General features: G+C 41.4%; 1 protein-coding gene across 3 annotated transcripts in view; it reads right to left on the reverse strand.

The window, feature by feature from the left end:
- Positions 1–328: 328 nt before the first annotated feature.
- The window catches only part of FAM149A (family with sequence similarity 149 member A), a 65236-nt gene continuing 49946 nt past the window's right edge, over positions 329–15618 (reverse strand). For 2 of the 3 annotated variants that reach the window (XM_045998392.1, XM_045998395.1), the window contains exons 11-14: positions 5414–5531; positions 3744–3872; positions 3579–3657; positions 329–641 (exon numbers count right to left, since the gene is read on the reverse strand). In XM_045998392.1, the coding sequence (XP_045854348.1) occupies positions 568–641; positions 3579–3657; positions 3744–3872; positions 5414–5531 (400 nt within the window). In that variant the 3' untranslated portion in view covers positions 329–567. The remainder of the gene's footprint in view (positions 642–3578; positions 3658–3743; positions 3873–5413; positions 5532–15618) is intronic. The other variant, XM_045998393.1, reaches the window with a different exon arrangement.

The raw sequence follows: 15618 nt of genomic DNA on the forward strand, positions 1-15618 counted from the left end.
CGGAGAGGCCGCTGACTAAAGTACATTTTAAAAAAAGATGGAAGAAAGTCAGCACAGCGACTAGGACCATCTGAGCCTTAGTCAAACTGGCATATTGTACCAAAGACGGCTTTGTCCTTTTCTAGAGAAGGGAGTGATATCTATTAGTGACTAGGATTTTGATGAATCAATAACAGAATGAGCCGCAAAACACATGTCAAGACACAATGTTACAAAATGGCATGTTCCTAGATAATATCCTCTCCCATTGTTCAGTAGTGTGTGAATACATGCACTGATTATGTGTGTGTCTGTGTATAATTGATAAAAGATGGATGATAAACACAGATCAGATTCCTCTGAGCAAAGCCCAAAGAGCCTTTATTGGAATGCTTCCAGTAAAGAAGGTTGATGGATTTGACTTGTATTCTCTTTGCAAAGCAAGTGTTCAAAATTAAGTTGTTTATTTGCACTTCTCTCAGACAGGCTCACATTTCACTGTCAGACAAACAGATACATAGTATAATACTTGTTCTTCCATTTTTCAAGTGATAAATGGTATTCTGAGGCCTTGAAGTTCAAATTCCGTCAAGATGCCACTTGGAATCTCTTTCTTGTGGTCAGAGTTGTCCTCTGAAAAGATTTAGGTGGATATTGTGAACCTGAAACACCAATCAAAAAATAATTCTTTTTAAAATGCTAATAAGTGGGGGCACCTGGGTGGCTCAGTGGGTTAGGGCCTCTGCCTTCAGCTCAGGTCATGATCCCAGGGTCCTAGGATCGAGCCCTATATCGGGCTCTCTGCTCCGCGGAGAGCCTGCTTCCTCCTCTCTCTCTCTGTCTGCCTCTCTGCCTACTTGTGATCTCTCTCTGTCAAATAAATAAATAAATAAAATCTTTAAAAAAAATGCTAATAAGTCCCAGCTCTCAAAAGGATTCCATGCAGATGATTTTTTTTTTTAAAAGATTTTATTTATTTATTTGACAGACAGAGAACACAAGTAGGCAGAGAGGCAGGCAGAGAGAGAGAGAGGAGGAGGAAGCAGGCTCCCCAGGCCTCGGGATCATGACCTGAGCCGAAGGCAGAGGCTTTAACCCACTGAGCCACCCAGGTGCCTCGCAGATGTTATTTTTAAGAAAGAAAAAAAATGTGTTTTCATGTCACTTCTACATAAACCAGGAAATATGCAAAAACTGCCATTTTGGGTCCTGAAAGGAAAGAAGGGGGCTCCTCCTCCACCTAGCCTGGGTGCTGGCCCTGTGTCCTCCTGGAGCTGGTGGATTTGCTAGAACCTTCTACCTAGAGGTGGATGCCTAAGGCCCAGGAATTTGAGTGGGGAGCTCTGGCGGCCCTACCACTTCATGGGGGCAAAAACAATGTCAGCTGCCTTAAGAGATCCTTCCCACTGCTGGGATACCCTACAGCTTCTCCTTTTCTCTTTTTTTTCTGCCACAGAACAAATGTCGACAATAACTCCTGCTGTTAGCTTTCTGACCTGGAAACAAAGGTTAAGAAAGTGATTACATGCTTGCTTGTCAGAAGAAAACAGAATAAATGCTTAGAAATAGAGGACTATGTCTCTTATGTACCCTCAGTTATTCTCATAGAAATGAAAAAGGCTTCTGACCATCCATAACAATAGTCACAAAATTAACGATAAGAGAATATACTGACAGGAACGGGGGAAGGTGAAGTGGGCAGATTTAAAACGAGCACACTGCGGTCAACATCTCCAGAATGGAATTCGTCAAAATTCCGTGAGCTCTCTTCCTCAGCAGCACAGTCTCCGGGCCATCCTTGGAGTTGATCTCTCTCTCTCTCTCTCTCTCTCTCTCTCGCTCTCACGTACCACGTGATGCTCATCCTGGGTGGCATGGCTCATGGCTCCTCTGGGAAGCCTCTCTGTCTGTTTACCCATCAGCATATCCAGCTGCATCCCCTGTCTCGTGGTCCTTTCCATTTCCCCACTACACTGAGTGGTCCTTGAGGCACAGACCACAACACCCTTTGTGCTCGAATGCCAACACTTGGCGGAGAACTTGACACAGAGTGAGCACTTGGCACATTGTTTATTTATTAATAAACATGCTTTGATGCCTACTTTCCTCCAACCATCTACAAGGCAGAGCAGTAACTGATACCAGAGCAGGGCTGCCCTTTAGAGAAAGAACTACCGTCCCTGAAAATGAGAGCAAATGCGGCTAGGGAATGTACAAAGAAAAGCAACAGGAAGGCACAGTGGCCTAGGGCTATCTGCATAGGAGAAAAATTGTAAAAGGGCTTAAGAATCTTGGACAGCACGAGACTACAGAACTATGGAAGGGCTGGTGTAAACAGTGATAAAATTGCTGTGCTGTCCCAGTGCTTCTGTTTTAATGGATTTATTTTAAAACTATAGCATTTGCCCTATAATAGCCGATTATCTTTCACATTTCAGATTATATATAAAACAAATTATTCATAATGTTTGAACAAACAGTAGATGCTTGGAATCTAGCTAGGTCCTTTGCATATGTTTTTCCAAAGATGGTTTTATCCACTCAGCCTCTAATAAAAGAGAAAACTGAGGCCCAGAGAGGTTGAGACTCTCCTAAGATAGCTCAACGAAGAGGATGGAAAATAGGCATTTGATTCCAGAGTGGTACAACTCAAGACAATGCTATGCTGCCTCCTTAAAAGTGCTCGCAAACATTTGCGACGACATGGACGGAACTAGAGGGTATCATGCTTAGTGAAATAAATCAATCGGAGAAAGACAACTATCATATGATCTCCCTGATATGAGGACGTGGAGATACAACATGGGGGGTTAGGGGGATAGGAGAAGAATAAATGAAACGAGATGGGATTGGGAGGGAGACAAACCATAAGTGACTCTTAATCTCACAAAACAAACTGGGGGTTGCTGGGGGGAGGGGGGGTTGGGAGAGGGGGAGGGGGGTTATGGACATTGGGGAGGGTATGTGCTATGGTGAGTGCTGTGAAGTGTGTAAACCTGGTGATTCACAGACCTGTACCCCTGGGGATAAAAATACATTATATGTTTATAAAAATAAAATAAAAAAATAAAAAAAAAGTGCTGGCAAAATATTTTGAAAACTAAAACATCATTGGCCTAAATTCAGACTAGAAACTTTATCCTAAATACAGCTACTAGGCTGAAAATAAGTCTGTAGCTGTATAGCAGCCCATTATAAAACAGAATATTTGCATTAATTTTCTGAAGCATTTTTTCTCATTAGATTTTCAAAGAGAAGATTAGGGTTTCATGGAAAACATGAAAACTCTATTGCAGAGAGAGAGGGGCCCCGATTTCTCGTAAGACTCATGAGACAGAATTTTCCTTTTTTCTGAGAGGAGGCCCCGATTTAACGATGAGTGTTTGGGCATTTTCCCCTTTACACCAAACAGTAGGTGCTTAGTTTTGCATCTTTGCTCTTTGTAGAGACTTCTGTGTCTGCACATAGAGGGCAAATGCTTGGTATTTCCTCCTACGTGTCAAAATAGTCCTGTTAAGGTCGATAATCCCTAATTTCTCTTTCCAACGCTTGAAACCTCACACAGGACATCATTTTATTTATATGTGGAGAAAACTGACCTGTGAAGAAACTCTGACCTGTCCACGTGTGACCAGAAAACTCCATCAGGGTCAGTGAACCTTTTCGAGGAGTATCTAACTGTTGGAAGAAAAATAAAAGGAGGGATGAGTTTTATTATTTCAGATATTTTTAAAAATCACATTTATGGTTAACAGGCAACCTACCCGAAACGTGTGGGTCGTGCTGGGTCTTGAAAAGTGTTCTATTGTCAGAGATCTTTCTCGAAAAGGCAATCGCTCTAAACTGTCAGGTATCGCACTTAGCACACGGTTTTGTGGGTGCCTCCCTCTGTACTGAATAAAGGATAATATGTTCTGGTTTAAGGTAAATGCAATCCTTAAAAAAGACAAAAGATCCCTGTGCTCATTGCCTCATTTAATCAAAACTTTTTTTTTTTTAAGATTTTATTTATTCATTTGACAGACAAGAGATTACAAGTAGGCAGAGAGGCAGGCAGAGAGGAGGGGGAAGCAGGCTCCCTGCCCGAGCAGAGAGCCCAATGCGGGGCTCGATCCCAGGACCCTCGGATCATAACCTAGGCGCCCCACTAATTCGCTAAATCCATATGTAGACTGTGAAGTATAAGGTCCATCAAGCATGAATATCAATATATATTTTAATTATGTAATTTTGTTATGTAACCTGAGAAAATGGTAGTGTCCTCATAGATAAACATGGATTCAAAAGCTTAGCCACCTAAAATCCTTACTGTCAAATTAAAATGGTCATATAATTCGGTATTTGTGAAGCAACAGACTTTTTTAAATGTAATGCTTGCCTCCTTCTATTAAGACTTTACTCTAAGGGGCACCTGGGTGGCTCAGTGGGTTAAAGCCTCCGCCTTCGGCTCAGGTCATGATCTCAGGGTCCTAGGATCGAGCCCCGCATCAGGCTCTCTGCTCAGCAGGGAGCCTACTTCCCCCTCTCTCTCTGCCTGCCTCTCTGCCTACTTGTGATCTCTCTCTTGGTCAAATAAATAAATAAAATTTTAAAAAAAAAGGACTTTACTCTAAGCCACAACATGCTAAGATTACACGTCAACCCTTTGCAACTCCCGCCTCTCCAGGAATTCGATTGGTGTACTCGAGGAGGCAAAGGAATGCAAGAGGAAATGCCTGTCACATCTTCTCTTTATGCCTTTATGCTCCCACAACTGGAGTCCTTCTGTGTTTTGTGAAATAGAGATAAGTTACTTGTATGGGAATAAAGTGAGGACTCATCGTACGCCTGGGGGGAAATGTGGTTGTTCATACCAGCAACCCCAGACCTGCCCAGACCATTAGCCATGGCGTGGCGTGTTTGAGCATCAGTGCAGGTGGGAGAATGACGGCTGGTCAGAATGGCACAGGTGTTTTCCTGAGGTCTTACTTTATGCAGGCAGAATTTACCATCTATGAATTCATTTCACCCTTACAGCAATTCTTTGAGGAAGGAAACACAATGGCCCTTTTACAGGTGAAAAATTAAGTCCCAGGGAGAATAATGTCTACAAGTCATCCAGGGTTTGCCTGGCAGGGTTCAAACACAGATCTCCCTGGCTCCTGACCTGACTTTCAAGCTCTTTTCTTCCCTCTACCATCCTGACTATCAGATGTCCTGTGACACCTGGACCTTCTGACTTAGTTCAAATCATGTCTGTATTTCACTAAACAGTGATTAAACCCTCCCACCCCCTGTCCCTTGCCGCAAGCTAGTTAATTTCAGGAAGCAAATCATGGAGACATTTGATGGCACTGAGTTCACTGGGAAGGGCCAAAATTATATTTTGCTTGTTTGTCTGTTTTCCCAGAGACAATCTAAATGGTGCACTTAGATAGAATGAGAGTTGTCTTACAGAAACAGGGCGAGATCCAGGAATCACCATATTCTGCTCCCCGGTCTCTGAGCCTACTGGGGGTAACCTGCTCCAGGAGGAAACCGGTGGGGAGGACACTCGCTCCATGCCAGTTTGCCTGTGAACACAACAACACATGAATGAGCAGCGGGCTCTGGACAGAGGGGGGCAAGACCCCACCCCGAACCTCCTCATCTGAACTACTAATCACAGCTGCCTTCCAAAAGAAATGCTCACGTAGAATGAGCAGAGTGTCAGCCAGACCAGTGCGGAGAGGCGACTGACCACCAGCTCTAGTCACCCCCTCCTTGGTGAGCAGTGATGTCAACCTGTATTTCCTGAGTGCTCGGCCGTGCCAGCCTCTTGCAGAACATGGATGGAACTGAAGATCTCGTTCCTCCCCTTAAAGAGCTTACCAGTTCCTGAAAACCCATGAAGTAATTAGAGAACAATGTAATCAGTTTATGGCCATAAAAGGCCATAGTGAATGATTCTAAATGTAAGTACTGTAGAAATTTAGGGCATGGATGATCAATGAAGTATAAAATCAATACTATAAAACCTACATAAGGTCATTAAAGGGAGAAGCAAAATATGTTTTTTCTTTTAAAATTTTATTTATTTATTTGAGAAAGACAGAGAGAGAGCATGAGGAGCTGGGGGAGGGGCAGAGGGAGAAGCAGGCTCCCCTTGGAGCAGGGAGCCCGATGCAGGACTCGGTTGATCCCAGGACTCAAGGATCATGACCTGAGCTGAAAGCAGATGCTTAATCAACTGAGCCACCCAGGCGCCCCAAGAATATGTCCTTTGATGGGAAAACTAATTATTGTGACATTGTCAGTTATCCCCACGTTTTTAATAGATTTAAGGCCTGAGGTTCAAAGTGATACTTTTCTTTTCTGAATTTGACAACCAGAACATAAGGTTTGTCAGGAAAGGTGAGGAAATGTTAATAAAAGAAGAGTAATGATGATAGACTTTCCCCCCCAGATATTGACACTGTAACATTGTCCGGTTCATGCACAAGAATAGAGAGGGATATTCTAGGAAAAGATTCTTTTTTTTTTAAAGATATTTTTTATTTATTTGACAGAGAGAGATCACAAGTAGCAGAGAGGCAGGCAGAGAGAGAGAGAAGGAAGCAGGCTCCCCGCTGAGCAGAGAGCCCGATGTGGAGCTCCATCCCAGGACCCTGGGATCATGACCTGAGCCGAAGGCAGAGGCTTTAACCCACTGAGCCACCCAGGCGCCCTAGGAAAAGATTCTAATTCATTTATTCATTAATGGTAAAGTTATGAAAGGGGCTGGGCAAGATGGCAGAGAAGTAGGAGACCCTGTTTCAACCGGTCCCCTGACTTGAGCTAATTATCTACCAGAACACTCGGAACACCCATGAAACCAGCCTGAGATGTAGGATTATACACTTCTGGATCTCTGCGACGGCAGAACACACTAGTGGAGAGGTAAAGCAGAGTGGGAATGCTTAGACTGGTATCAGAGGATAAACAGAAGGGGGAGGGAGCCACCAGAACCGACCCACTGGAAAGTAATACCCCAGTACGAAAGTGCCCTGTGCTTGGGGACCAGCATTAACGTGGAGTCTGGTTAAAAGCTCTCAAAAAGAACAAAGGGTTTTCAGAGGAAATTGGTGGAATTCGGTGGCCACAGACACGGACCTAACCCCACGGTCCCAGAGCGGTCACAGCCAGCACCCACCCATGTCTGAGAGAGCCAGGCAGGGCTCCCAGTTGTGGTCCCTGAGCCTGTGGCTTTCTGCAGCTTGCACCACCGCTGGGGCTGGGCACATCTCCACCTGTGCCTGAGACAGCCCGGCACGGGCTCCTGCCGGAGGTCCCTGGACCTGCAGCAATCCGCAACGTGGGCCGCCGCGGGGTCCGAGTACACCCAGCATGGGCACGGACTCTAGACATCAGTTCCAGCAACAGCGGCCATCGGTATTGGGCTCACCTGGACCAATATCACTTTCGGTTTTAGTGGCACTGGGGTGCCACTAAAGGGGCCTTGGGTGACCACTGAGACAGTGGCTGGGAGTGCACACTGCCTGTGGGAGGCTGCGGTGTTCAGTGGAGTTTGCAAAGGGGGAGTCTGTGTGTTCTGGACCACCCAGAGGGGAGCAGACTAAAGCTTCTTTCTGAGGCAGAGCTGTGGGTACAGACAGTTTACGTTGCACTAACCCTCAGAAAAGCTGCAAAAAGCCACCAAAGAACAAAAAGCTCCAGAGAACAAAAGCCTGAAAAACAAGTTTCCACAGAGCCCAACCTCTTGTAGGGGGCAGGGCCACTCAGTCCAGGCAACATTGACTGAAAAACGATGCGGCAGGGCCCTCCCCCAGAAGACAAGCCAAAAAAACAAGAGGATAATAACCACAGGGTCCCCGTAAAACTGTAAAACCCCAACATCGGGGAAAACAATATATTAAGCCCCCTGTATTACCCCCAAACCTGTATATTTCATAGATAAAATTTTTAAAAATATTTGTTCTCACGATTCTTCTTCTATTTTTTTAACCTACTTACCATGATAACTAGATGTTTAATACAACATCTAGATGTTTGTATGTTTATCATGTAATATGATAGATGTTTAATATATCTAGAAGTTTAATACAACATATTACATAGTAACTTTCTAACTTGAAAATTTTTTTATACATATACCTGTTTCTTTTTCTTTTCTTTTTTCTTTATATATACATATATAGATATAGATATAGATATAGATATAAGCTTCTAGGTAATCCTTTTTCCCTATTCAATACTACCCCTATATATAAAACAGTTTTAATTTCCCTATATCTCTGGAAAGTTGAGTTGTTTAAGGAAGATAACAAGATACACCCAGGAAGAACTGAAATAACCTTCCTTACCCGCCCACACAGAGGGTTTTTAACCACCCTCCCATCTTATTTTTCTGTAAGTGTTTCTGTGTATTTGTTTTTGTACTATATAAATCTTATTCTTGGGGTTCATTTTGGCTGGGTTTTTCTTTTTTCTTCTTTTCTTTTACATTTGTCCGTCTTTTTGTTTGTTCATTTTTGTGTATGTACCTTATATATCTTACTTTTGGGGCTCATTTTGGCTGGGTTTTTTCTTGTTGTTCTCCCTTTCACTCTCTCTTTTTTTTCCTTTTTTCTTTCTTTTTGGTGGTGACTTCTGATTGCTCTGAAACTGTTCAAACTGGATCTTGGTTGATATATCCAGATATACATCCCCTTAAACACCTCTCACCAAAATGACTAGGAGGAGGAATAACCAACAGAGGAAAAATTCAGAGACTGTGACCTCTGTCACAGAACTATTGGATATGGACATAAACAATATGTTGGAAATGGAATTCAGGGTAACAATTATCTAGGCGATGACTAGGTTGGAGAAGACCATTAGTGACAACATTAGAATCTCCAAGGGCAGAAGTGAGAGGGGATCTGGCAGAACTTAAAAATGCTATCAATGAGATCCAATCTAATCTAAATACTCTAACAGCTAGGGTAAATGAGGCAGAAGAGAGAATTAGTGATCTAGAAGATAAACTGATAGAAAAGAAGGATCAGGAGGAGGCCTGGAACAAGCAGCTTAGAAGCCATGAAAACAGAATTAGGGAAATAAATGACACCATGAAACATTCCAATGTCAGAATGATTGGGATCCCTGAGGGGGTAGAGAAAGAGAGAAGACTAGAAGATATAGTGGAACAAATACTGGACAAAAATTTCCTTAATCTGGGGAACGGAACAAGTGTTCGTGTCCTAGAGGCAGAGAGGACACTCCCCAAGGCCAACAAATCTAGAAAGACCTTGAGACACTTAATTGTGAAATTCATGAATCATAAAATCAGAGATGATGTCTTAAGGGCAGCTATAGAGAAGAGATTCCTTACATACAGAGGAAGGACAATCAGAATAATGTCAGACCTGTCCACAGAAACCTGGGAAGCCGGAAAGGGCTGGCAAGACATTCAGGGCACTAAATGAGAAGACCATGCAGCCAAGAATACTTTGTCTGAAGGTAAGGATGACATTCATAATGGATGGAGAGATAAACAGCTTTCAAGACTGCCAAGGTTTAAAAGATTATGTGACCACCAAGCCGCCACTATAAGAAATATTAAGGGAGGTTCTATAATAGAAAATAGAACCCAAGAGTGACATAGAACAGAAATTCACAGAGACAATCTATAGAAACAAGCACTTCACAGGCAACATGTTCTCAATAAAAACTTATCTTTCAATAATCACTCTCAATGTGAATGGCCTAAATGCTTCCATAAAATGGCACAGGGTTGCAGATTGGATAAAACAACAGGACCTATCATATGCTGTCTATAAGAGACACATTTTGAACCTAAAGAAACATCAAGACTGAAAGTGAAGGGATGGAGAACTATCTTTCATGTCAATGGGCCTCAAAGGAAAGCTGGGATAGCAATTCTTATATCAGATAATTTAGATTTTAAGCTGAAGAATGTAGTCAGAGATACAGATGGACACTACCTCATTCTTAAAGGGTCTATCCACCAAGAAGATCTAACAATTATAAATATTTATGTCCCCAACATGGGAGCAGCCAACTAATAGCCAACTGTTAAACAAAATAAAGAGTCACACTGATATGAATACATTAACTGGAAGGGATCTTAACATGCCACTCTCATCAATAGACAGCTCACCTAAGCAGAAAATCAGCACGAAACAAGAGCTTCGAATGACACACTGGACCAGATGGACCTCATAGACATATACAGAACACTCCACCCTACAACAACAGAATACTCATTCTTCTCAAGTTCACATGAAACTTTCTCCAGAATAGACCACATACTCAGTCACAATTTAGGGCTCAACTTACACCAAAAGACTGAGATTATTCCCTGCATATTCTCAGACCACAATGCTTTGAAACTGGAACTCAACCACAAGAAAGTTTGGAAGGAATTCCAACACTTGGAAGCTAAAGACCATCCTGCTCAAGAATGTTTGGATTAACCAGGAATTCAAAGAAGAATTTAAACAATTCATGGAAACCAATGAGTATGAAGACACCTCAGTCCAAAACCTATTGAATATGGCAAAGGCAGTCCTAAGGGGGAAATACATAGCCGTCCAAGCCTCAATTCAAAAAAAAAAAAACATGGAAAAATCCCAAATACACCAACTCTCTTTACACCTTAAAGAACTGGAAAATCAACAACAAATTAAGCCAACCCACTCATAGGAAGGGAAATAATTAAGATTAGAGCAGAGATCAATGAGTTAGAAACTAGAAATACAATAGAACACATCAATGAAACTAGAAGCTGGTTCTTTGAAAGAATTAATAAGATTGATAAACCATGGGCCAAACTAATCCATAAGAAAAGGGAGAGAACTCAAATTAATAAAATTATGAATAAAAGGGGAGAGATCATGACTAACACCAAGGAAATAGAAACAATCATAAGAAATTATTATCAACAGTTATATGCCAGTAAGTTAAGCAACCTAGAAGACATGGATGCATTCCTGGAAACCTATAAACTTCCAAGACTGAAACAGGAAGAAATTGACAACCTGAATAGACCAATAACCAGTAACGAGATTGAAACAGCGATCAAAAACCTCCCAAAAAACAAGAGGCCGGGACCTGACCAATTCCCTGGGGAATTCTACCAAACTTTCAAAGAAGAAATAATACCTATTCTCCTGAAGCTGTATAAAAAAATAGAAACAGAAGGAAAACTTCCAGACTCTTTTTATGAAGCCAGGATTACATCGATCCCCAAACTAGGCAAAGACCTCATCAAAAAGGAGAATTTCAGACCAATATCCCTGATGAATATGGATGCCAAGATTCTCAAGATCCTAGCTAATAGGATCCAACAGCACATTAAAAAGATTATCCACCATGACCAGGTGGGATCTATCCCTAGGATGCAAGGGTGGTTCAACACTTTCAAATCAGTCAATGTGATAGAACAAATCAATAAGAAGAGAGAAGAACCACATGGTCCTCTCAATTGATGCAGAAAAAGCATTTGACAAAATACAGCATCCATTCCTGATTAAAATTCTTCAAAGTATAGGGATAGAGGGAACATTCCTCAACTTCATAAAATCTATCTTTGAAAAACCCACAGTGAATATCATTCTCAATGGGGAGAAACTGACAGCCTTCCCACTGAGATCAGGAACATGACAAGGATGCTCACCCTTGCCACTGTTGTTCAACATCATACTAAAAGTCTTAGTAACAGCAATCAGACAACAAAAAGTAATAAAATGTTTCAAATTGGCAAAGAAGAAATCAAACTCTCTCTCTTCATAGATGACATGATACTTTATATGGAAAACCCAAAAGACTCCATACCCGAACTACTAGAACTCATACAGCAATTCAGTAATGTGGCAGGATACAAAATCAATGCACAGAAATCAGTTGCTTTCTTATACGCTAACAATGGAAATATAGAAAGGGAAATTAACTAATTTCCAATTCCATTTACTATAGCACCAAGGACCATAAGATACCTTGGAATAAATCTAACCAAAGAAGTAAAGGATCTGTACTCAAGGAACTACAGAACACTCATGAAAGAAACTGAAGAAGACACAAAAAGATGGAAGACCATCCCATGCTCATGGATCAGAAGAATAAACATTGTTAAAATGTCTATACTGCCTAGAGCAATCTATACTTTCAGTGCCATCCCGATCAAAATTCCATCAGCATTTTTCAAAGAGCTGGAACAAACAATCCTAAAATTTGTATGGAACCAGAAAAGACCCCGAATTGCCAAGGAAATGTTGAAAAAGAAAAAACAAAGCTGGGTGCATCACGTTGCCTGATTTCAAGCTATATTACAAAACTGTGATCACTAAGACAGCATGGTACTGGCACAAAAACAGACACACAGATCGATGGAACAGAATAGAGAGCCCACGTATGGATCCTCAACTCTATGGGTAACTAATCTTTGACGAAGCAGGAAAAAATACCCAGTGGAAAAAAGACAGTCTCAATAAATGGTGCTGTGAAAATTGGACAGCTATGTATAGAAGAATGAAACTCAACCATTTTCTTATACCATACACAAAGATAAACTCAAAATGGATGAAAGACCTCAACATGAGGCAGTAGTCTATCAAAATCCTAGAGGAGAACATAGGCAGTAACTTCTTCAACATTGGCCACAGCAATTTCTTTCAAGACATGTCTCCTGGGGTGCCTGGGTGGCTCAGTGGGTTAAGGCCTCTGCCTTCGGCTCAGGTCATGATCCCAGGGTTCTGGGATTGAGCCCCATGTTGGGCTCACTGCTCTGCGGGGAGCCTGCTTGTCCCTCTCTCTCTCTGCCTGCCTCTCTGCCTATTTGTGATCTCTGCCTGTCAAAATAAATAAATAAAATCTTAAAAAAAAAAAAAAAGACATGTCTCCAAAGGCAAAGGAAACAAAAGCAAAGATGAACTTTTGGGATTTCATCAAGATAAAAACTTTCTGCACAGCAAAGGAAACAGTCAACAAAACAAAGAGGCAGCCCACGGAATGGGAAAAGATATTTGCAAATGACACTACAGACAAAGGGCTGATATCCAAGATCTATAAAGAACTTAAACTCAACACCCAAAAAACAGATAATCATGTCAAAAAATGGGCAGAAGACATGAACAGACACTTCTCCAGAGACGACATACAAATGGCTATCAGACACATGAAAAAATGTTGATCATCATTAGCCATCAGGGAAATTCAAATCAAAATCACATTAAGATACCACCTTACACCAGTTAGAATGGCCAAAAATAAAGAGGACAGGAAACAACGTGTGTTGGAGAGGATGTGGAGGAAGGGGAACCCTCTTACACTGTTGGCAGGAATGCAAGTTGGTGCAGCCACTTTGGAAAACAGTGTAGAGATTCCTTAAGAAAATAAAAATAGGGGTCCCTGGGTGTCTCAGTGGGTTAAAGCCTCTGTCTTTGGCTCAGGGAATGATCCCAGGATTCTGGGATTGAGCCCCACATCGGGCTCTCTGCTCTGCAGGGAGCCTGCTTCCCCCTCTCTCTCTGCCTGCCTCTCTGCCTACTTGTGATCTCTCTCTCTGTCTGTCAAATAAATGAATAAAATATTTAAAAAAAAGAAAATAAAAATAGAGCTACTCTATGACCCTGCAATTGCACTACTGGGTATTTACTCCAAAGATACTGACGTAGTGAAAAGGAGGGCTATATGTATCCCAATGTTCATAGTAGCAATGGCCACAATTGCCAAACTGTGGAAAGAGCCAAGATGCCCTTCAACAGACAAATGGATAAAGAAGATATGGTCCATATATATATAATGGAATATTACGCAGGCATCAGAAAGGATGAATACCCAGTTTTTGTATTAACATGGATGGGACTGGAGGAGATTATGCTGAGTGAAATAAGTCAAGCAGAGAAAGTCAATTATCATATGGTTTCACTGATTTGTGGAGTGTAAGGAATAACATGGAGAACATTAAGAGAAGCAAAGGAAAAGTGAATTGGGGTAAATCAGAGGGGGAGACAAAGCATGAGAGACTGTCGGCTCTGAGAAACAAACTGAGGGTTTTGGAGGGGAGAGGGTGGGGGGATGGGTGAGCCTGGTGGTGGGTATTAAGGAGGGCACAGATTGCATGGAGCACTGGGTGTGGTGCATAAACAATGAATCTTGGAACACTGAAAAAAATAAAATAAAAAAATTGTAAACAACAACAAAAAAATAAAGTTATGAGAATTAAAATATGATCCTTTTGACCTCTGATGTTTTAAAATACATATACTATCCAGTATTTAGAAGCTGCAAGTAAAGAGTCGTGTGTCCTGCCAGTGGGATTATAAATTGTGAGAACCATTCTGGGAAGAGCTTTGGAAAAATATTTCAAGAGCCTTAAAAATACCTGTAACCTTTGACTTGGAAGCTCTACTTCTGGGTCTATACAATTTAAATTTATTTAAATTTAAATTTAAATTTAAAGTCTTCCTTCTTAAGATTTATATAAAATGATAGTACACCTGAAACTAATATTACACTAACTGGAATTTAATAAAAACTTAAGAAAGGATTTATATAAAATGATTTCCAGGGACACCTGGGTGACTCAATGCCTAAGTGTCTGCCTTTGGCTCAGGTTGTCATCCTGGGAGTCCTGGGATCAAATCCCACATTGGGCTCCTTGCTCAGCAGGGAGTCTGCTTCTTCTCTGCCTGCTCCCCCTTTTTGTACACTCTCTCTAACAAAGAAATCAAATCTTTTTAAAAAAGGATGTTTGCTGTACATTATGATAGTGAAAATACAGAAGGAAAGAAAAGTTTCTGTAATGGGAAATACTTAATAGATTATCACATACCACCTGTTATTTTCTAGCCACTAAAATCATGCTTTGAGAAATATTTAACAACATGGAAAATATGAATAAAATTAAATGAAAAAATCATATGAAAAAGTGCCACGATAGTATGATAATGTGGTATTAGAAAAAAAAATAAGGGAAAGAAAAGAAAAGAAACATGACCATAGACAAAATTGGTAGTAAACCTACCAAGTTATCATTTTTATATTTCTATGTGTTGGCCATACAGGGGATCTTTGATACCTAGTCATATTTCTGGTATTGTTCTAATGTTCCACAGAGAATTTTTTGTACTTTGATAGTTAAAAAACTCATTTTAATAAAAGTGAAAGACAGAGCATGAACAAAGTCCCGAAAGTCAGAACATGCATAGCTGGTCTGTGGCTCAGAGAGATGATAAGGCTGCCCCCAGTCAAGGTGGATGAGGAGAAATAACGGGAAGATACAGTCATGCAGAGTCAAAGATAGTGACATTGCCCCCAAGGGGCAAACATGGGTTGTTGTTGGGACCAAAAATAACCCTTATTCTTTTTGTGCATAAAACACAGATATAAAGAACAGTACATAGACTGTACAGTATGTTTGTGGCATTAAAATTCCACAAGTGGGGTAGAAATTAGGAAAACCAGTCTTTTTTTTTTTTTTAAAGATTTTATTTATTTGACAGTGAGAGAGAGAGAGATCACAAGTAGGCAGAGAGGCAGGCAGAGAGAAAGAGAGAGGGAAGCAGGCTCCCTGCCAAGCAGAGAGCAGAGAGCCCGATGTGGGACTCCATCCCAGGACCCTGAGATCAAGACCTGAGCCGAAGGCAGCGGCTTAACCCACTGAGCCGCCCAGGCGCC

This window comes from Meles meles, chromosome 2 (assembly GCF_922984935.1).
Source record: "Meles meles chromosome 2, mMelMel3.1 paternal haplotype, whole genome shotgun sequence".
Lineage (NCBI taxonomy): Eukaryota > Metazoa > Chordata > Mammalia > Carnivora > Mustelidae > Meles > Meles meles.